This window comes from Bos indicus x Bos taurus, chromosome 2 (genome assembly GCF_003369695.1).
Source record: "Bos indicus x Bos taurus breed Angus x Brahman F1 hybrid chromosome 2, Bos_hybrid_MaternalHap_v2.0, whole genome shotgun sequence".
Taxonomy (NCBI): domain Eukaryota; kingdom Metazoa; phylum Chordata; class Mammalia; order Artiodactyla; family Bovidae; genus Bos; species Bos indicus x Bos taurus.
Genome location: NC_040077.1, coordinates 55882595 through 55905236, shown reverse-complemented (window position 1 = coordinate 55905236; position 22642 = coordinate 55882595). Strand labels below are relative to the sequence as shown.

At 35.7% G+C, this 22642-nt stretch overlaps 1 protein-coding gene across 3 annotated transcripts in view; it reads right to left on the bottom strand.

The window, feature by feature from the left end:
* The window catches only part of LRP1B (LDL receptor related protein 1B), a 2173551-nt gene that overhangs the window by 767361 nt on the left and 1383548 nt on the right, over window positions 1–22642 (bottom strand). For all 3 annotated transcript variants that reach the window (XM_027561670.1, XM_027561656.1, XM_027561663.1), the window contains 2 exons: window positions 8253–8453; window positions 1477–1722 (listed from right to left, as the gene is read on the bottom strand). In XM_027561670.1, the coding sequence (XP_027417471.1) occupies window positions 1477–1722; window positions 8253–8453 (447 nt within the window). The remainder of the gene's footprint in view (window positions 1–1476; window positions 1723–8252; window positions 8454–22642) is intronic.

Genomic DNA, 22642 nt, shown 5'->3' with positions numbered 1-22642 from the left:
AAAAAATGAAAAATGTTTATGATATATGGCCTGATGAAGCCTGGGTACTCCTAATCAGAATTTTTAGAGTCCAAAAACAGTTAGAAAAAAGTATAACAAAGGTAAATAAAAAAGAATTAAATATATTCAAATGCATTTATCATATAAATAAAAACAGTTTTTGATGGAGGAATATATGTGCTTTTTTAAATTCACACATTCAGTAACAAGATTCAGCATTGGGTCACATGACTCCCATTACTGAAGGAGTAGTAGTTTTCAAAGCCTGAGAGTAAGAGAGATTTTGAGATATTAGCAACAACTTTTAACATAATATGAATATGACTATTACTTCACAGTGATATTTCACAGTGGTCACTTCACAGAGACATAGTCATTGTTGCTGCTAAAAACTGGTCTGTGGCATACATTCACAACTCAAAGAAATGTTAACTTTCAGGGAGAGATTAAAGAAAATAAAAGTGTAAAATTTTTCCTTAAGAAACTTCATGGACCCCCTCCAATTCTATCCATGGACCTCTTAGTGCCCAGTGACTCAGACTAATAACCTACAGAAGTTATGGGAAACCACCACTCACTAAGCACTGAACGAGTGTGGGGCATTGTAAACGTGCTTCTTGTCATTTTTGCAAAGTGTTGTTGTGCTGGGCATTGATATTTGAAAGATGAGAAAACCAAAGCTCAAAAGTTTTGGGTGACCTGCCTGGGGTTAAATACACTATGATTGCCAGCGGCAGGATTAGATTTCAAATTCTGGCACGTTCCATAGCCTTCATTTGCTTTTCCTACTGTGGAATATGACCTAGAGAATCAGCAGTATGTCTTAAATGGGCAAGCAAGAGATGAATACAGCCAGAGTTAAGTTGTTTTCAAGAGCAGTAGAGATACAGATGGTGGCCCAAACAGTAAAGAATCCGCCTGCAGTGTGGGAGACCTGAGTTCGATCCCTGGTTTGGGAAGACCCCCTGGACGAGGGAATGGCTACCCACTCCAGTATTCTTGTCTGGAAAATCCCCAAGGACAGAGGAGCCTGGTGGGCTGCAGTCCATGGGGTTGCAGAAACCTGGACATGAATGACTAAACACAGAGATTCAGATGAAGTGTGGGACTGGGCCAGACTTTATGGGGTTATAAAAAGCACTCAAAAATAAATAAAAGTAAAAGCTTTGGAGAATAGAAAAACAAGCACCTGGGGAGCAAGATGACAAAAGCAGGTATTTAAAGAAAAGATAATCAGATGGCTTTTAACGGTAAAGGATTATTTTAATATTTTTTGTCCAAAAGATTTTGGCATAGGTTTAATGGTGCATTATATGTTAGTGCCTTTTCTAAATTTAATCAAATCCATTAGTAATTTTCTGAGTTGTTTTTTTATTTTTTTTTCTCAATACCGATTCTTAAATATAGCAAGATATACAATACAGAAACACATACCACTTGCTATACTTAAATATAGCAAAATATACATCTACTTACCAACACTTGAGCAACTTTGACCATCCACATCCAGCTTCCACCCTTCATAGCATGAGCACTTGACTGTCTGCTTGTGCTGTTCGCACACTTGACTGCACTTTAGATGATTGCTACAATAATCTACAATTTCACACGTTTTATTGTCTCTGCCAAGTTGAAGTCCTTCAGGGCAGGAACAGACAATTCCTCTTCCAGGAACAACAGAACAGTGGTTGCTACAGCCTCCATTGTTCAGTGAACATTCATCTATAAAAGGATAGGAACAGATAATAGCACATCATGAATTGTTTTGTTCAATTAAGTACTAATCATTGAACTCATTTCTTTAAATCTAGAATTAAAGATTATAAATAAATTGAGAAAGATCTTTACAGATTTTTTTAAAAATTTAGTCCTAAAGGGGTAGGGATGATGAAAAATTTATCCAATGATCAAATAGAATTCTATATGATACAAATTGGCTGCCCATATGGTGCTAGTGGTAAAGAATCTGCCTGCCAGTGCAAGAGAGGTAAGAGATGTGGGTTCAATCCCTGGGTTGGGAAGATCCCTTGGAGAAGGAAACTGCAGCCCATTCCAGTATACCTGCCTGGGAAATTCCATGGACAGAGAAGCCTGGTGAGCTATAGTCTATGGGGCTGAAAAGAGTCAGACATGACGAGCATAGCACAGGCTAATGATATAAATTGGGAATGGAAAATTTGCATTTCTCTAAATTTTGCAGTACACTTTATTGTACTCCATAGAACTAAAGTGAGTTAAGTGTTTCTATTATTACTGGAAAGATTATGCTCAGTCTTTTAGCAATTATGCAAAATCAGAATTTTGGGGCTTCCAAAAGAGACACACATATACTGATGATCTGAAAATCTGATTATCACAGTGTTTATAAATAAACAGGAACAAGCATACATATATATATGTATGTATTATATCTATATATTGTTTTCTACATCTATAGTCTGATTTAGAATTATAATCCAGAATGGATTAGTTTGTCCTTTACTGACTACAGATATTTATTTAGGTAAATTATACATTGTACCTCGTATATTTGTTATTATTATTAATTCAGTGAGGCTATGGAAATAGAATAAACAATACACAAAAATACTTGACCTGGCATTTTGGGCTAAAATAATGAGCAACTAACATTGACTGCACAAATGATAATAGTTTCATAAAGAAAGAATTTTTCTTTAAGGCACTTATAATTTATAATTACACATTAGATACATTTATCATTCTACTTCATCACAAGATTGTAGGATATATGAGAATATACAAACATCCTTTCTGTTTACCATGTATATCCCATAGTTAACAAAGTGCCTAGCATAGAGTAAGCAGTTAAAAACACATATTGAATAACAAAATTTACAAAATCATCCAAAAGCACACAACTGTTCCTAAATTGAGCTAGTATCTGTCCACCTGGGAAATTTTAAAATGCCATATTTATGCACTTGACAAAAATAGCCAGTGTTTATTTTTGCAATCATGATATTAACTCTTGCTATATATTATTATATTAGGTGTCTATTAATAAGGACAAAATAAGTTTTGTCTTCCTTGCCTTTAAAAATAGTTGAGTAGTTTTCAAAGCCTGTTCAATTAGGTGTATTTTTAGACATACTGAAAAGGAATATTGTTCAATGATTTGCAAATTGCAATAATATTTTCTTATATAGCTCTAATATGTTTTGTTCTCTATGGAAATTCACCCAGTTCAAAAATTTGGACTGGAAAGTTAAGGCTTTCAAAAATATTCTCTGCACATTTTAAACTTCTTTATGGGTCAACTATTCTTCACATTTGTCACCATAAAAGATGTTACAGCAATAAGAAAAGAAAAATAACTACATTAACTCCTGTCTCTAAGAATTCAATTCAAGTTTGGCATTATTTTAAAGAAGAAAAGAGAGTCATTTCTTGGTTCCTCCAAGTATGTTTATTCACCTGTAATCATAATCATTTCAAAATAGCAGTCGTTTCAAAGTATTTGCCCCATTTTAGTTCAATTGACATTCTTTTCCAAGAGAATTACTGTAAAGTAATGTCATCATACACAGCAGGTGAAAAAAAATTGTTACAATGCTTTTAGCTTATTTCAAGTATGATTGTTCTCTCACTATTCAAATGTCTCTTTCTGATACTACCTTTAGAATTAAGTCATAGATTTTAGGATAAATGCAAATGCACATTGAAATATACAACTTAACATACATAATTGAACGGCAATATGTGTATCACTAGTCCCTTGCCAATTTTCCCTTAACCCTAAACCTATCATCCTGTAGCATGTTTTAAATTTTTGTGACCTGAGAAAGATGTTCTCATTGACCAAACTCCAGTCAAGCATCGCTTAATCTTCCTTTTAACTAGTCCTCAGTCTTGGCCAATAAAAACTGCAGACTCTCAGCACAAACAATTTCACTGTCAAATCCTCTCCCCATCCCCTTCCTCTCAACCCAATAAAAATCTTGGACAAATAGTACAGTTTCTAAAAGCTCATAGCAACATCCCTAGAATGACCTCAGCCCCCCTTACAGTGCCTGCCTTAGAAAGCTCCATGACTTCACGAAGCTGTCAGGAGAATTCATTGTTTGTTTCAGCCACAACCTGATGATAGGCAGAAAGCCCTCTGAACCCCATCTTAGAAAAATTATTTTTGAAAGCTTGCAATATAAATCTTTTTTTTTTTTTTGCACCCTTGCCATGTAAATTTTCTACCACCCAGAGTGTTTTTTTTTTTTTTTTTCTTTTTTTGAGCACCTGCAAGTCACCTTTTGAAATATAAACATTCAAAGAGATAACTCTTTCAGTCTTACTCCCAGCCTTTGTGAGCATCTTGCTCTGATTTATATCACTGCCTCCAGTCCCAAGGGATTCCCTCGTGGCTCAGTGGTAAAGAATCCACCTGCTAATGCAGGAGACTTGTTGATCCCTGGGTTGGGAAGATCCCCTGGAGAAGGAAATGGAAACACGCTCCAGTATGGAGTGGTGGGAAATCCCATGGACAGATGAGCTTAGTGGGCTACAGTCCTGGGGTCACAAAGAGTTGGACATGACTTAGTGATTAAACAACAACTCCAGTTATAAAGATAAGAAGTTAGTATCTTCTCCGGAATGAGCACCAATTAACAAAAGCAGGAGGCCTAGACACATGTACCTTCCTCCCCTATTTCAAACCTCCCAACCCTGCACCCCCGCTTAACATCCTTAAGCACATTCTAGCCTTTAAAGTTTCTCATCATTTGTTTTGATGAAGCTGATTTCAATTTATGTTGGACACTTGTCCTATTGCAATAGTTATTACTGAATAAGATTTATCTTTACCATTTTAATTAGTGTTCAGTTTTGCTTATTTTTGACATATGTTTGTAACAAAAATCAACAGTTAACTCCCGTCACAAATGATTAAAACCTTGTGTGTGTGTTTAGTCGCTAAGTTGTGTTTGACTCTTGAGACCTCATAGACTGTAGCCCACCAGGCTCCTCTGTCTGTGGGATTTTCTGGGCAAGAATATTGGAATGGGTTGTCATTCCCTCCTCCAGAGGATCATCTTGACCCAGGGATTGAACCCATGTCTCCTGTGTTGGCAGATGGATTCTTTATCACTGAGCCACCATTTGTTTCTTAAGTGCATATGCATTTCCTTTTGAAATCACTTAAAATTCCCCCTGGGGTGGGGTGGGGGGATCTTTTCATTAGGCTTAAATTCCCCAAGCTTTTTTTTTTTTAATAGATCAGATTTATTTGGAGAAAACAACCTCGCTAAACAAAGGATGGAAGTTTACATCTGAAGACATCTCCCAAGTATTGAGTCTACAGATTAGAAGTTATTTTTATAAATTTTACATGTACTAAGGGGCAGGATAGGAATCATCTCTGTTTTTGTTTCAACAGTAGGTAGGATAGCAGAGAGGGAAGGAAGAGCTATTTTGGATATAACTATTTGGAAGGAGTTGACATGAAGAGGGTCAACCCTACAGTTTCATCCTCTATAGCAAATGGCTTAAAAAAACCTTGTCAACTTAGGGTATCTCTCTCTAAAAGTCACTTCTTAGCTACTAACTAATTCATGTCAATGATTTAAAGTTAATTCACTTGGTATATTTTTCATGTCCACTGGGTAAATGATTCATGATGCCCATTGCTGCAGCACTCAAACCAACACCCTTGTCTGGCTGGACAGGACCTAACCCAGGATTGATGGGGGGAAAAAAAAAACTTGAAAGCAAGAGAACAAAGTGTCTTTTCTCTACAGGTAACAATATTGCTGATAAATGATACCAAACAAAATTGTGGAGAACTAAAACATTGTACAAAATGTTTATAGTGCTTTGTATTTCACCTATTTCAGTATTTATGTGATTAGATCAATTTTTTCAAGAAAATGGTGGTTAAATCATTTGAAGAGTCACTGTGTATTCTGCTATGGCAATAGATTGATACTGTATAATCCTGTGGATGCCTCCTAATCAATTCTATCTGAATTAAGCCACTAATAATTACAGCAACTATCTAGGACTCATATTCTTCAAAAGTAAAATAAGTGTTCCATGAGTTAAAAAAAAAAATTACCATCTACATAAGTGATGGTGCAGAGGTGCACATAAAAGCACTTCTTGTTTCTTTTAGGAGAAAGAAGAGCCTTCTGCAATTCAGTTCCTTGACCAGTGCTTGTTTTTGTTTTTCACTGTTCCAATTCTTCCTCAACTTCATCTCATAAAGGACAGAGTGTATGAGTTCAATATCCCAAAGTGCTACAATCAGGATGAAAATGTCTTTTTATCTTCTCTGGTACTTCCATACCCAGCTTTACTGAGATCTTTTATACTGTCTATAATTATTTAAAATCCTTGACCAAGGCTTCTTGGCCAAAGAGTACAGTAGTTTGATAAGCAAGATCTGGGTTTCAATCTTGAAGTAGAGAAATAAACTCAGAAGAAATTCCCTTTCCTTTTTTTACTTTCCCAATTGGGGGAGCAGAGGATAGGAAAATAAGGTTGCATTTTCTTAGGATTCTCTTCATTTTTCTAATGACAGTATTTTCTCTCTCTCTCTTTTTTTTTTTTGTTTCCTTCACTTACCCCAAAAGGTGAAAAAAAGGTAGAAAACTACTAATTTATTTCAATACCTGAAATACATCAGATATTATTACCATGATTTCCTGACAGATATCATTATGTCCATTTTTTTTAATGGAGAAACTGACAACTCCAGAAATTGAGCCACCTTTCTGGGTGACTTAATCAAAATAATTGAAGAAGAGAATTCAAACCTGTCAAAAATCTCATTTTTTTCTATAATTGCACAATTTTAATTTTAATACTGCTTATAGTTTCCTTCTTTTAGAAACTTCATGAGCAATTTTCATATACTGTAAGGTAAGAGATCTTTCCATCCACCAAGCTACTTTATTAGGGAGAACAAGCTGGAAGAAAAAGAATTGAATACATGTAAACTAACTCTGTCATCCCTTAATTGCAATTTTTTTGTTTAATTTTTAAAGCTTTTGCTTGTTTAAATGTTAGCAATGATGAATGAAGGCTGTTGTATTTACTGTTTCAAGGTTATTTTATAGAATCACAGATTGTTTGGATTTTTATTGCACAAGTTTTAAAAATAACAAGTCTTTTTATATCACTCAGTATGCTATTAATGCTCAATTCAGATCAAAATATGATAACTGTAGACTTAAATGTAGTTGTCTTCCTATTTCCAATCAGGTAGCTTAATAATTTCCTAAAGGTATTTTCTTACTGCCTCAAGTCATCTCATTATTGTTCTTATCATTCTGTAAACTCTTCATTACTCCATTGATGTCACCTGCAGTATTGTCTGGAAAACATATTTTTTAAAATCTCCTTGTTAAATCTCTGATCTCCCCACAGAGAAGGAAATGTAATTGCTTTATATGTGCTGGTGGCATAAAGAGATGGCTAGTCGCAAGTTATTTCAAAGCTCAAAAGCTATCAGATTGAACTCATTTTAACTAGAGAAAGCATACTAAAGAAAGCTACTGTATGAGAACTAAAAACTTCTGAGAAAATCATATAAAATTGAATAATAGACTGAGTGACTAATACTTTCACTTCATTATCCAGTTTCTTCCTTTCAACATTCCTAAAAAAGGTTTCTAGTATAACGATCAGAAGGCCAGACAAAATCTATTAGATGGTAGTAAACTTCATCTCATGGTTTAGCAATAACAGTAATCTCCTTTAGTAATAACAGGAATCTCCTGTTCTGAGTGACTCACTGAGGAAAAAATAATCAGTTCAATTGTGGAAACAACATTGAATATTCAGAGACCTTAAGTGAAAGTGTTAGTCATTTAGTCGTGTCCGACTCTTCAAAGGCTCCTCTATCCTCTACCCATGGAATTCTCCAGGCAAGAATACTGGCGTCAGTAACCATTTCCTCCTCCAGGGGATCTTTGCCACCCAGGGGTTGAATCCAGGTCTCCTGTACTACACGCAGTCTCTTTGAGTCACCAGGGAAGCACAAATGAGGAACACAGCTATACTACTCTTAAGGTTAGCTAGATGGACATTAACTTTCTCTGCTTCATTTTTAGAAATTTATGATCACATTTAAATTTTCAAATAAATATACTGTTGCCTGCAAAATGTAAGTAGGGTTCATGCTAAAATTTACATTTAAAGGGAATTACTGGAAGGAGCTAATGCTTCTAGAATAAGTATCAAGGAGTACACTAAAAGGTTCTAGTATCCAGAAAGAAGCAAGGCAGTGAAATGTACAATACCACAGAGGTCGCCTTCATCAGACCCGTCAGGACAATCCCATCTCCCATTGCAGAGTTTCTCTGGCTGCAGGCAGACTGAGGTGTCATTAGCACAAGGGTACTTGGGTGGTCCACACAAGAAATTGTCACAATCATCTTCATCTGATTGATCTTCACAATCAATATCTCCATCACAGACCCAGGCTTTGCTGATGCATCTCCCTTAAGAAAATAGAAACAACATGCATTTAATTTTTGCAATTAAGCCACGGTAATAATGAGTGATCATTGTCTTCAGTCAGAGCAGAACTAATTGCTTTTACCAAGAAATCTATTTGGTGATAGTTTGACAGCTTATTTTCACAAAGACATTTGAGTAGTACTTGTCCTGATTGTTAACAGTGTTTTTAGCCTGAAAGCCTTGATACTGTCTTTAGTTTCAAGTTATTGACTTGCTCTATTAAAAAAAAAAGGTATAACTAATTAAAAGTTTAATTACAATACTTTTAAGAGAAAATTTTAAAATATATTTTATAGTAGTATAAGTCTCTTTCAGAGTCCTAAATTTAGATAAATGCTATCAGTGTCTTCTGGAGCTCTAAAATTAAGTAAATGCTTTATTTTTTAAGATGATAATTTCTCTTTTTTTTACATTTATAACCTTAAACTTCAACATATCATATTCAGACTATGTACATGCCCTTTCACAGAAGAATATAAAATGTTACTAAACATTTTAGTAGTTAAGATATATACAGACAAAATTTAGAGAAATATGTTTTTTTTTTTTTATTGACTTTGAAAGAAAAACAAATTATTATTTAGCCAGAATGTTTCAAAAGCAAATGTGAAATTCCTGGAAAGCAATGTTTTTGTATATGTAAATTGCTTTATTGAAAAGTATTCCTTTCCAGAATATTTGTATTTTTCTTCTAATTAAAATTATGTTTTCTAATTTATACAATTTTAAGGTGTAATGGGAATAAAAAATCTACCTAAAAGGATAAATACTAGTTATTGGCTGATTATATACCAACATCTCATAAAATGAGTGGGGCAAATAAAAAGGAAATGGAAAAATATTAAATTGTAAATTTTAGGCTTAAATTGAAGAAAGTAGGGGACCACTAGACCATTCAGATATGACCCATATCAAATCCTTTATGATTATACAGTGGAAGTGAGAAATAGATTTAAGGGACTAGATCTGATAGATAGAGTGCTTGATGAACTATGGATGGAGGTTCGGAGGTTCATGACATTGTCCAGGAGACAGGGATCAAGACCATTCCCATGCAAAAGAAATGCAAAAAGCAAAAAGGCTGTCTGAGGAAGCCTTACAAATAGCTGTGAAAAGAAGAGAAGTGAAAAGCAAAGGAGAAAAGGAAAGATATAAGCATCTGAATGCAGAGTTCCAAAGAATAGCCAGGAGAGGTAAGAAAGCCTTCCTCAGCAATCAATGCAAAGAAATAGAGGAAAACAAGATAATGGGAAACACTAGAGATCTCTTCAAGAAAATCAGAGATACCAAGGGAATAATTCATGCAAATATGGGCTCAATAAAGAAGAAAAATGGTATGGACCTAACAGACACAGAAGATATTAAGACGAGGTGGCAAGAATACACAGAAGAACTGTATAAAAAAGATCTTCATGACCCAGATAATCACGATGGTGTGATCACTCACCTAGAGCCAGACATCCTGGAATGTGAAGTCAAGTGGGCCTTAGAAAGAATCACTAAGAACAAAGTTAGTGCAGGTGATAGAATTCCAATTGAGCTATTTCAAAACCTGAAAGATGATGCTGTGAAAGTGCTGCACTCAATATGCCAGCAAATTTGGAAAATTCAGCAGTGGCCACAGGACTGGAAAAGGTCAGTTTTCCCCAAAGAAAGGCAATGCCAAAGAATGCTCAAACTACCGCACAATTGCACTCATCTCACATGCTAGTAAAGTAATGCTCAAAATTCTCCAAGCCAGGCTTCAGCAATACGTGAACTGTGAAACTGCAGATGTTCAAGCTGGTTTTAGAAAAGGCAGAGGAACCAGAGACCAAATTGCCAACATCCGCTGGATCATGGAAAAAGCAAGAGAGTTCCAGAAAAACATCTATTTCTGCTTTATTGACTATGCCAAAGCCTTTGACTGTGTGGATCACAATAAACTGGAAAATTCTGACAGAGATGGGCATACCAGACCACCTGACCTGCCTCTTGAGAAACCTATATGCAGATCAGGAAGCAACAATTAGAACTGGACATGGAACAACAGACTGGTTCCAAATAGGAAAACGAGTACATCAAGGCTGTATAATATCACCCTACTTATTTAACTTCTATGCAGAGTATATCATGAGAAATGCTGGACTGGAAGAAGCACAAGCTGGAATCAAGATTGCCGGGAGGAATATCAATAACCTCAGGTATGCATATGACACCACCCTTTTGGCAGAAAGTGAAGAGGAACTAAAAGCATCTTTATGAAAGTGAAAGAGGAGAGTGAAAAAGTTGGCTTAATGCTCAACATTCAGAAAACTAAGATCATGGGATCTGGTCCTATCACTTCATGGGAAATAGATGGGGAAACAGTGGAAACAGTGGCAGACTTTATTTTTCTGGGCTCCAAAATCACTGCAGATGGTGATTGCAGCCATGAAATTAAAAGACGCTTACTCCTTGAAAGGAAAGTTATGACCACCTAGATAGCATATTCCAAAGCAGAGACATTACTTTGCCAAGAAAGGTCTGTCTAGTCAAGGCTATGGTTTTTCCTGTGGTCATGTATGGATGTGAGATTTGGACTGTGAAGAAAGCTGAGCACTGAAGAATTGATGCTTTTGAACTGTGGTGTTGGAGGAGACTCTTGAGAGTCCCTTGGACTGCAAAGAGATCCAACCAGTTCATTCTAAAGGAGATCAGTCCTGGGTGTTCTCTGGAAGGAATGATGCTAAAGCTGAAACTTCAATACTTTGGCGACCTCATGCGAAGTGTTGACACATTGGAAAAAACTCTGATGCTGGGAGGGATTGGGGGCAGGAGGAGAAGGGGACGACAGAGGATGAGATGGCTGGAGGGATTCACTGACTCGATGGACATGAATTTGAGTGAACTCTTGAGTTGGTGATGAACAGGGAAGCCTGGCAGGCTGCGATTCATAGGGTCGCAAAGAGTCGGACACGACTGAGCGACTGAACTGAACTGAACTGAACTGAATCGTCATTATATATTTAAAGGTCTTCTTCAAATTTAAGCCTATTGAATTTTAATGTACTTACATACTGATGAAAAGATGTTTTACTTATAGAAATGTGTTAACAATTTTCCATGTTATTATATGTCAAATAAGAGAAAAACATAAATGATCAGTTCCACATGTAATATAAATATATTCTATAATATTCTATGTTATTTATTTATCAAAATATTCTTAAAAAAGAATGGATGAATATTTCAATAATGACTTTGATTATAAATGGAGGAATATTATAAATCTTCCCATAATACCATAACTAAACAAATGTTAATTTTGTATATTACCTGGAAATATTATGTAGTGCAATTAGATAGTAGAAAGACATAGGTATAAGACTAGAAAATAATATCATTATATGCAGTTTATATTATTGCATAATTATAAGTCAGTATAACTAAGAACTATAAGAAACAGAATTTTAAAAAATGTAGACTGCTTCAAAAACTGTACAAAAATCAATAGGTTCCATATATATAAAGACAACAGAAGAAAAGGTCAGCCAAAAAGTCTACTACAAAATAAAGTATTTTGGGTTAAACTAAAAGAGCTGTATATTCTTTGTATGAAAAACATCAAAAGTTTATTTTAAAAAACTCAAAAGAAGCCTTGAATAATGACATAGCTTGATTTCAGAGAATAAAATATATTAATAGAAAGGTATTTTTTTCTCAAATTAATCCCATCCCGATTTTAATTTTATTATTTTAATCCCATGAACTTATCCTAAACTTAAGAAAATAAAACTGCAAATATTATGAGGCATCTTCTAAAAAATACAGATAATTTGCTGAGTAGGAACTATATATGCGAAATATTTAGAAATGTTTTAAAAGTAACACTGGTTAAATTCTGTCATAATGGAATGTAAGTATGCATCAATAATTAAATAGCATAGTGATCATCAGAAGTAAAGTCACTTATGTACGTGGTTTTAATACAGAAAAATTGACAATTCAAAATAGTAGAGAGTAAATAATTACAAAATTAATGATGATAGGATTATTGATGAGTCACCTGGAGAAAAATAAAAGGCTGAATCTTCACTCAATATTTACACCAAAAAAAATTAAAGACAGATCAAAGAAGTAAGTGTTTTAAAGCAAAAATGATGAAAGCAAAAACATTCTAGAATAAAATAGCTATTAAAACAAAACCCTGAAATGGTCATTGTACAAACAGAGAGCATAAAGGAAAAGTTGATAAACTTAAATACTGTCCACATTGAACTATAAAATCCATCTATAAAGTCAAAATAAAGTCAATAAAACAGAAAAAGAAATCACTCTGACAAAAAAGATACATTACTTTGAAATATAAAAGGTTCATATAAATCAATATAAAAATCAGTAAACCAGTATATAAGTGCAAGGTTTATAATGAATCAATAATGGCTTACCAACAATGGAGTAAAAACATCTTTCAATTAAAAAAAAATAAAACAACAATTTGATAGCATTTTTCCTTACTTGGATTAAGATTAAAAAGCTGTATAACACAAAGATAAATTTGACAAGGGTATGAAAAACAACTCCAGTGTTAAAGGGGCTACAGATTGGGATCATCTTTTTGTAAGGCAATATTATGAAATTAGTAATGAAAAATATATCAACTCTTCACCACTGTAATTCTAATTTTAGAATATTTTTCCATTGGTATATTAGGCCTAAATGTACAAAAACACATAAATGAGGATGTGTGTTGCTGCTTTGTCTATATTATCAAAAGTCTGGTGACAAGTTAAATTCAGACTGCAAGACTGGCAACATCAATTACAATGCATCATACACTGAAATGCTGCACAGGCACAGGGGGGCCTAGAGGAGCTATTCCATGTTCAAGGTCAGAAGGGGTGGCGGTGAGGAGATACCCCTCATCCAAGGTAAGGAGCAGCAGCTGTGTTTTGCTGGAGCAGCCGTGAAGAGATACCCCACGTCCAAGGTAAGAGAAACCCAAGTAAGACAGTAGGTGTTGTGAGAGGCCATAAGAGGGCAGACACACTGAAACCATAATCACAGAAAACCAGTCAATCTAATCACACTAGGACCACAGCCTTGTCTAACTCAATGAAACTAAGCCATGTCCGTGGGGCCACCCACCAGGCAGGTCATGGTGGAGAGGTCTGACAGAATGTGGTCCACTGGAGAAGGGAATGGCAAACCACTGCAGTATTCTTGCCTTGAGAACCCCATGAACAGTATGAAAAGGCAAAATGATAGGGTACTGAAAGAGGAACTCCCCAGGTGAGTAGGTGCCCAATATGCTACTGGAGATCATTGGAGAAATAACTCCAGAAAGAATGAAGGGATGGAGCCAAAACAAAAAGAATACCCAGTTGTGGATGTGACTGGCGATAGAAGCAAGGTCCGATGCTGTAAAGAGCAATATTGCATAGGAACCTGGAATGTCAAGTCCATGAATCAAAGCAAATTAGAAGTGGTCAAACAAGAGATGGCAGGAGTGAACGTTGACATTCTAGGAATCAGCGAACTAAAATGGACTGGAATGGGTGATTTTAACTCAGATGACCATTATATCTACTACTGCGGGCAGGAATCCCTTAGAAGAAACGGAGTAGCCATCATGGTCAACAAAAGAGTTTGAAATGCTGTACTTGGGTGCAATCTCAAAAACGACAGAATGATCTCTGTTCGTTTCCAAGGCAAACCATTCAATGTCACAGTAATCCAAATCTATGCCTCAACCAGTAACACTGAAGAAGCTGAACAGTTCTATGAAGACCTACAAGACCTTTTAGAACTAACACCCAAAAAAGATGTCCTTTTCATTATAGGGGACTGGAATGCAAAAGTAGGAAGTCAAGAAACACCTGGAGTAACAGGCAAATTTGGCCTTGGAATACAGAATTAAGCAGGGGAAAGACAATAGAGTTTTGCCAAGAAAATGCACTGGTCATAGCAAACACCCTCTTCCAACAGCACAAGAGAAGACTCTATACATGGACATCACCAGATGGTCAACACCGAAATCAGATTGTTTATATTATTTGCAGCCAAAGATGGAGAAGCTCTATACAGTCAACAAAAACAAGACCAGGAGCTGACTGTGGCTCAGATCATGAACTCCTTATTGCCAAATTCAGACTGAAATTGAAGAAAGTAGGGAAAACCACTAGACCATTCAGATATGACCAAAATCAAATCCCTTATGATTATACAGTGGAAGTGAGAAATAGATTTAAGGGACTAGATATGATAGACTGCCCGTTGAACTATGGACTGAGCTTTGTGACATTGTACAGGAGACAGGGATCAAGACCATCCCCATGGAAAACAAATGCAAAAAAGCAAAATGCTGTCTGGGGAGGCCTTACAAATAGCTGTGAAAAGAAGAGAAGTGAAAAGCAAAGGAGAAAAGGAAAGATATAAGCATCTGAATGAAGAGTTCCAAAGAATAGCAAGGAGAGATAAGAAAGCCTTCCTCAGTGATCAATGCAAAGAAATAGAGGAAAAACAGAATGCAAAAGACTAGAGATCTCTTCAAGAAAATTAGAGATACCAAGGGAACATTTGATGCAAAGATGGGCTCGATAAAGGACAGAAATAGTATGGACCTAACAGAAGCATAAGATACTAAGAAGAGGTGGCAAGAATACACAGAAGAACTGTACAAAAAAGATCTTCACAACCCAGATAATCACAATGGTGTGATCACTCACCTAGAGCCAGACATCCTGGAATGTGAAGTCAAGTGGGCCTTAGAAAGCATCACTACATTTGGCAAAACTAATACAATTATGTAAAGTTTAATAATAAAATAAAATTAAAAAAAAAAAAAAGAAAGCATCACTACGAACAAAGCTAGTGGAGGTGATGGAATTCCAGTGGAGCTATTCCAAATCCTGAAAAATGATGCTGTGAAAGTGCTGCACTCAATATGCCAGCAAATTTGGAAAACTCAGTAGTAGCCACAGGACTGGAAAAGGTCAGTTTTCATTCCAATCCCAAAGAAAGGCAATGCCAAAGAATGCTCAAACTACCGCACAATTACATTCATCTCACACGCTAGTAAAGTAATGCTCAAAATTCTCCAAACCAGGCTTCAGCAATACGTGAACCATGAACTTCCAGATGTTCAAGCTGGTTTTAGAAAAGGCAGAGGAACCAGAGATCAAATTGCCAACATCCGCTGGATCATGGAAAAAGCAAGAGAGTTCTAAAAAAAATCTATTTCTGCTTATTGACTATGCCGAAGCCTTTGACTGTGTGGATCACAATATACTGTGGAAAATTCTGAAAGAGATGGGCATACCAGACCACCTGACCTGCCTCTTGAGAAATCTGTATGCACGTCAGGAAGCAACAATTAGAACTGGACATGGAACAACAGACTGGTTCCAAATAGGAAAAGGAGTATGTCAAGGCTGTATATTGTCACCCTGCTTATTTAACTTCTATGCAGAGTACATCATGAGAAGTGCTGGACTAGAAGAAACACAAGCTGGGATCAAGATTGCCGGGAGAAATATCAATAACCTCAGATATGCAGATGACACCACCCTTAAGGCAGAAAGTGAAGAGGAACTAAAAAGCATCTTCATGAAAGTGAAAGAGGAGAGAGAAAAAGTTGGCTTAAAACTCAACATTCAGAAAACGAAGATCATGGCATCTGGTCCCATCACTTCATGGGAAATAGATGGGGAAACAGTATCAGACTTTATTTTTCTGGGCTCCAAAATCACTGCATATGGTTTCTGCAGCCATGAAATTAAGATGCTTACTCCTTGGAAGAAAAGTTATGACCAACCTAGATAGCATATTCCAAATCAGGACATTACTTTGCCAACAAAGTCCGTCTAGTCAAGGCTATGGTTTTTCTGGTGGTCATGTATGGATGTGAGAGTTGGACTGTGAAGAAAGCTGAGCGCCGAAGAATTGATGCCTTTGAACTGTGGTGTTGGAGAAGACTCTTGAGAGTCCCTTAGACTCAAGGAGATCCAACCAGTCCATTTTGAAGATCAGCCCTGGGATTTCCTTGGAAGGAATGATGTTAAAGCTGAAACTCCAGTACTTTGGCCACCTCATGTGAAGAGTTGACTCATTGGAAAAGACTCTGACGCAGGAGGCATTGGGGGCTGGAGGAGAATGGGATGACAGAGGATGAGATGGCTGGATGACATCACTGACTCGATGGACGTGAGTCTGAGTGAACTCCGGGAGTTGGTGATGGACAGGGAGGCCTGGCATGCTGCGATTCATGGAGTTGTGAACAGTCGGACACGACTGACCATCTGAACTGAACTGAACTGATACATTGAAATTATATACTTGAGTGAAAAAGAATGAGATAATTCTGCATAAGTTAAAATAAAACAATCTCCCTATCATGTTAATAAAAAAGGCCTACAAGTGAGTGTGCTGTAGATGTTCTTTTATATTAGAACTATCTGTCTAGCAATATGTGTGACTATATTTCCATACATATGTCAATATAAGCACATATATAGGCCTGTCTATACATGAATTTTTTGTGGAGGGCTGCTGCTGCTGCTGCTAAATCACATCAGTCGTGTCTGACTCTGTGCGACCCCACAGATGGCAGCCCACCAGGCTCCCCCGTCCCTGGGATTCTCCAGGAAAGAACACTGGGCTACACAGGAAATAATTAAAACTGATTGCCTCTGGTGAGGAAGTCTTTAGGTACATGGGAGTAGGAGAGAGATTAATTTTTCATTAAAACCTTTTGTGTTACTTTATTTTCCCTTCCATTATATTTCTGCATAATTTTTCAAAAAATACTAGCTCACTTTAAAATGATAAATATGAAACATATAACACATGCCACAAAGTCTGGTAGTTTCTACAGATACAGAGGTTACTCTGTACCTTATATTTTCCAAGAGACTTTAGGTAATATCAAAAAAGTCATAAGACACATTCCCTGTCCCCAAGGAGTTTATAATCTAGTTAGTCTTGCTATGTTATAAGAGATATGGATAAATATGTATAAACAGCTTAGATAAAATCTACAAGTTTCAATAGCTCTTTCTTCCCAGGTATTTTGCAGGGGATGTTTGAAATAATTGCTTTTCCCTTTCTTGTTTAGTTTTAATTTTTATACAAAAGGAAGGTAAGAGGATACTCCAGGTATAAGTTAAATTTTTATTTCATGACCATCAATTGGGTAAAACTGAAAAGCAAATGACCTTAGTAAATATGCTGAAAGATTGTTCATTTTAAGCTCCCTCCTTTTTTTTTTATTTTTTATTTATTTTTTTTTAGCTCCCTCCTTTATATATAAGAAAGCTGAAACTCAGGTCAAGTTAGTATTTTTAAAACAAAACAAAGACTAATAATATTAAAATATGTTATAAATTATAAATATCTACAATATCTAAAAAAACAAAATCTTAAAAAAAAAAAAACTGTGCACAAATAAATTCAGATAACCAAGTCAACCGAGTTCAAATTGTCTTTACTATTTCTTCTTTAAAGAGATATCGTGTGCTAGAAAAATTCAGTGTTTATTATCAAATCGAGCTCTACATAATATTTTCAAATTGATTAATAAATATGCAAGACTCTTGTGGAAATTGTAGTTTTGTCCTTTGAGCAAAAAGAATAAGAATGGCTGAGCAACAATAGCAATTACAACAAACAGATAATAGCCAAAGTCAGCTACTGGTATTATGGGAGCTACTATAATCACTTAAATCATATTTGCTCTCTCTCTCATACACTCAGGACATTGTAAGGACTATTTTGATTTGTGTATCCTTGAGATACATAGTTTAGGTTAAAAGTCAGTACAAAATCAACAAGTATAGGAAAACTAAGAGTTCCTAGGAGTTATTAGAATATGTTTTGCTTTCCTGAATTCATACTATCACTTCCAGATTTTGCTTGTCTCTGCTAAACTGTTTTGGCTATTTAAAAAAGAAAGTGAAAAAGAGATTTATTAATTTGTAAACTTCTTAACTTTCTTTTGTCTTAATGAGAGACAACAGGCTATAACAGGACAATTTCTGTTCTGGGATATGACTGGCAGTTAATATCAAGAATATGGGTACTTTGAAAAAATCCAAATGGATTTATTTAAAAATATTATTTATTGAATATTGGTTTTTGAAATGCAATCTTTCTGTAACGTTTACACTCCATAAAACATACATATTTATTTCTCTAACAACATTTGACTTCAATTCAATTCAGTAAATATTTATTGAGTACTTTGTACCTGTCTAGCTACTGAACACTGTAAAAAAAAATGGAAAGAAAAATCCCTGACCTCGTGGAGCAATAAGTCTAGTACTGACAAATGTTCTATAAAAAAAGGATAAGATAAAAGCCATATAACCATCACAGAGTGTTATGGAATTTCAGAGAGCTAGAAAATATGTGTGATTTAAAGGCTCAAAAAAAAAGCTTTACTAAGATGTTATTTGGGAAGAGATTTTGAAGAGTGGCAGTGAATATTAGATATGGACACAAGAAAAAAAGGCATTTCATATAAATAGCTGTCTTATGTGTACAGCCTTAACATTCAAAAATATATCCTCTGCAAAAGAAAAAGCAAGTAAAAGGAAAAAGAGAGGGAAAACAGTTTAATAGTATGGTGTTTATTTCTGCTATCGAATGGGAATGTGTCAGGGCATAGATACTGAAATCAGGTCAATTCCTCCTTAATTTGATCTCTTCTATTTCTGTGTGAATCCACTATAAAATTATAGTTTCTATATTTAATTTCTCGGTTCAGTTCAGTCTCTCAGTTGTGTCCGACTATTTGAGACCCCATGGACTACAGCATGCTAGGCCTCCCTGTCCATCACCAACTCCTGGAGCTTCTCAAACTCATGTTCATTGAGTCGTTGATGCCATCTCATCTGCTGTTCCCTTTCTCCTCCTGCCTTCAATCTTTCCCAACATCAGAGTGTGTTCAAAGAAATCAGCTCTTCATATCAGGTGTTCAAAGTATGAATATTCATTGGAAGGACTGATGCTGAAGCTGAAACTCTGATGTTGGGAGTGTGTTCAAAGAAATCAGCTCTTCATATCAGGTATTCAAAGTATCAGAGTTTCAGCTTCAGCATCAGTCCTTCCAATGAATATTCAGGACTGATTTCCTTTATGATGGACTGGTTGGATCTCCTTGCAGTCCAAAGGACTCTCAAGAGTCTTCTCCAACACCACAGTTCAAAAGCATCAATTCTTCATCACTCAGCTGTCTTTATAGTCCAGCTCGCACATCCATACATGACTACTGGAAAAATCACAGCTTTGACTAGACGGACATTTGTTGGCAAAGTAATGTGTCTGCTTTTTAATGTGCTGTTTAGGTTGGTCATAGCTTTTCTTCCAAGGAGCAAGCATCTTTTAATTTCATGGCTGCAATCACCATCTTCAGTGATTTGGGAACCCCCCAAAATAAAGTCTGTCAACTGTTTCCATTGTTCTCCTATCTACTTGCCATGAAGTGATGGGACTGGATGCCATAATTTTTATTTCATGCTAAGTATTACTTTCTTCATGATAGAGTTGTATGTATTAATTTTTATCAGACACATATATACTGAGTTTTATGGATAATTTTCAGTGATAATTATGAGTATATGCAGCTTTAATTTTATTTGTTGAATTTACCCACATATGAGATACAGTTCCTATATAAATACATAGGTAGAAAAAGGGTAGAACTTCCTCCTGAAACAGTAATAAGCCAGTTTGGGGTCTGAGTTCATAAAGTGTTGATTGCTAATTCAAGGAGAGTTAGCTCAATAACCTCAAAAAATGTTTGATTACAGCAAATGTTTTTGACAAAAAAATTGACATTGAAAAATTTTGACAAAGTCTGTGTGCATGTCCCAGTTTATGAAGTAAGAGGAAGCTGAAGATGTGAGTAGAATGGGTTGAAGATAATAGATGTCAGGGATGAAAACAGCAGACAACACAAAGTTCTGAGTGAGAAATAGTATAGGCTTAACCTTAAACTCTGATGTGTGCATGGGAAAAATAGAGTGGGTGATGTTAGAGAAAGTGTAGAGGTATCAGCAGTAGCACCTAGAAAGTCATTATACACTATGCTATGCTATGCTATGCTATGCTAAGTCACTTCAGTCGTGTCTGACTCTGTGCGACCCCATAAACGGCAGCCCACCAGGCTCTGTGTCCCTGGGATTCTCCAGGCAAGAACACTGGAGTGGGTTGCCATTTCCTTGTCCAATGCATGAAAGTGGAAAGTGAAAAGTTAAAGTGAAATCGCTCAGCCATGTCCGACTCCTAGCAACCCCAACGACTTCAGCCTACCAGGCTCCTCCATCCATGGGATTTTCCAGGCAAGAGTACTGGAGTGGGGTGCCACTGCCTTCTCCATTATACACTAGAAGTGTTAAAAGGTTGTTTCTACTTTAAAACCAAATGTTTAAGAAAATGAAGATATTTCTAACAGATATAAGAGAGAAAGAGCATATAGATTTGGAGAGGCAGTGGAATATTGAGCATAGCAAAGAAAAAAAAATGGGTGTGAAGTGTTGAGTAAGTATCTGTGACAGAAATTTGGCAGGCATTTACCTGATGGTGATGGGTGAAACTTCAGGAACAGAAGAGTTTGCTACGGACACCTTGCAGAAGGATGAGAAGGAGCAAAATAAAATAAGTAAATAAAGAGAAAAATGTATGCATTGTCTGAGATGAAGTATGTATTCAACAGATATTTTTCTAATTAATTAATTATTATTTTTTAGCCACACTGTGAAGCATGTCGGACCATAGTTCCCGACCAGGAATTGAACCCACGTCCCCTGCATTGGGAGGGAAGAGTCTTAACCACTGGACCATGGGGAAAGTGTTCTCAATGGATATTTTTAAATTAAATATAAGGGATTGCCAAAGGGAAAAAGGTCAAGGGAAGGTGAAATAAAAATAGAAATCTAAATGGTGGGTAGAGAGAGGACAATTCAACATGAGATTTCATAATGAAAAGTTTCAAGGAAAGGACATATGTTGAAGAGAAAAGTCAAGAATTGCAGAGAAAGAAATCACTGTGCTGTATTAATAGTCAAAGGTATTGTTGATTGAGCTCATTTTACATTCTAGGCACTTTTTGTACATTCTAGTGTTACCATTATTATTATCATCTCTATTTTACAGATCAGAAAATTGAACCATAGAGAGGTTTAGCATTTATGTGAATTAACGTAGTTACTGAATGGCAGAGCACAACACAAGACTGAGAAAAAAAATGGACTGAGAAATCATTCCTGGTAACCACTGAAAAGGCAATTTCCATCAAAGGCAGGCAGAGGATATTAGACAGCAAAAGGTGAAGGAATAAATGAGAGAAATACATCTAGGTACATTACACAAGATAATTTAGCAAAGGGAAGGGAAAAAAAAAAAACCATGAAAAGCTGATAAAATCAAGTGTTTTTGAGCCTACTGTGCTAGCTATATTTACAAAGAGAAAGAAAAATTGGTGTAGATAAAGAAATTGAAGACATAAGCAAAAAAAAGTGACCAAGGTCCCACAGGATGTAGGTAGTTACAGGTTCAACAGCTGAAGAGTGCTTCTGGGCAAAATGAAGGGTTATTTATTTCTTTAGATACGGGACTATGGGTAGGTGGGAGTAAGTATACAGCAAAGTGTTTAAAATTGCCACCAGGAGAAATCAAAAGAATACAGGGCTTATAAGAAGCTACACATAAAAATATATTTATATATTACTAGTTTCAGAGCACATAGACAATGGAGAGCTCACCATATTATTTCATCAGAAATAAATAGAAGTATTCCATACGGTCAGTTATTGAAGGACAAAAAAAAAGTGCTGTACTTACAAATTCTTCATATACAACTCATCATAAAATTATAACAAAATCAGTTTTCCATTGTAGATAATTTTGTTTCTAATTATTCAGACTGATTTTTAACATGGATTAAATTCATCATTTTACTTTTTGTTTACTGATACAACAATGTGAGGAAGAAAAAAAAAAAAAACCTAAAAATAAATGTGTTCTTTGCCCTTCACACAAGCCCACAAGTGGATTTTTATTACACTAGAGGATCAGAACAAAGGATGATGTTTATGGAGCCACTGTCAGAGTTAGTTTTGTTACATTCCTTTGCTAAAGACTCCTTCATCCTTAATTCTTTTTTTTTTTCTGTTTATTTTTTTACTTTACAATATTGTATTGGTTTTGC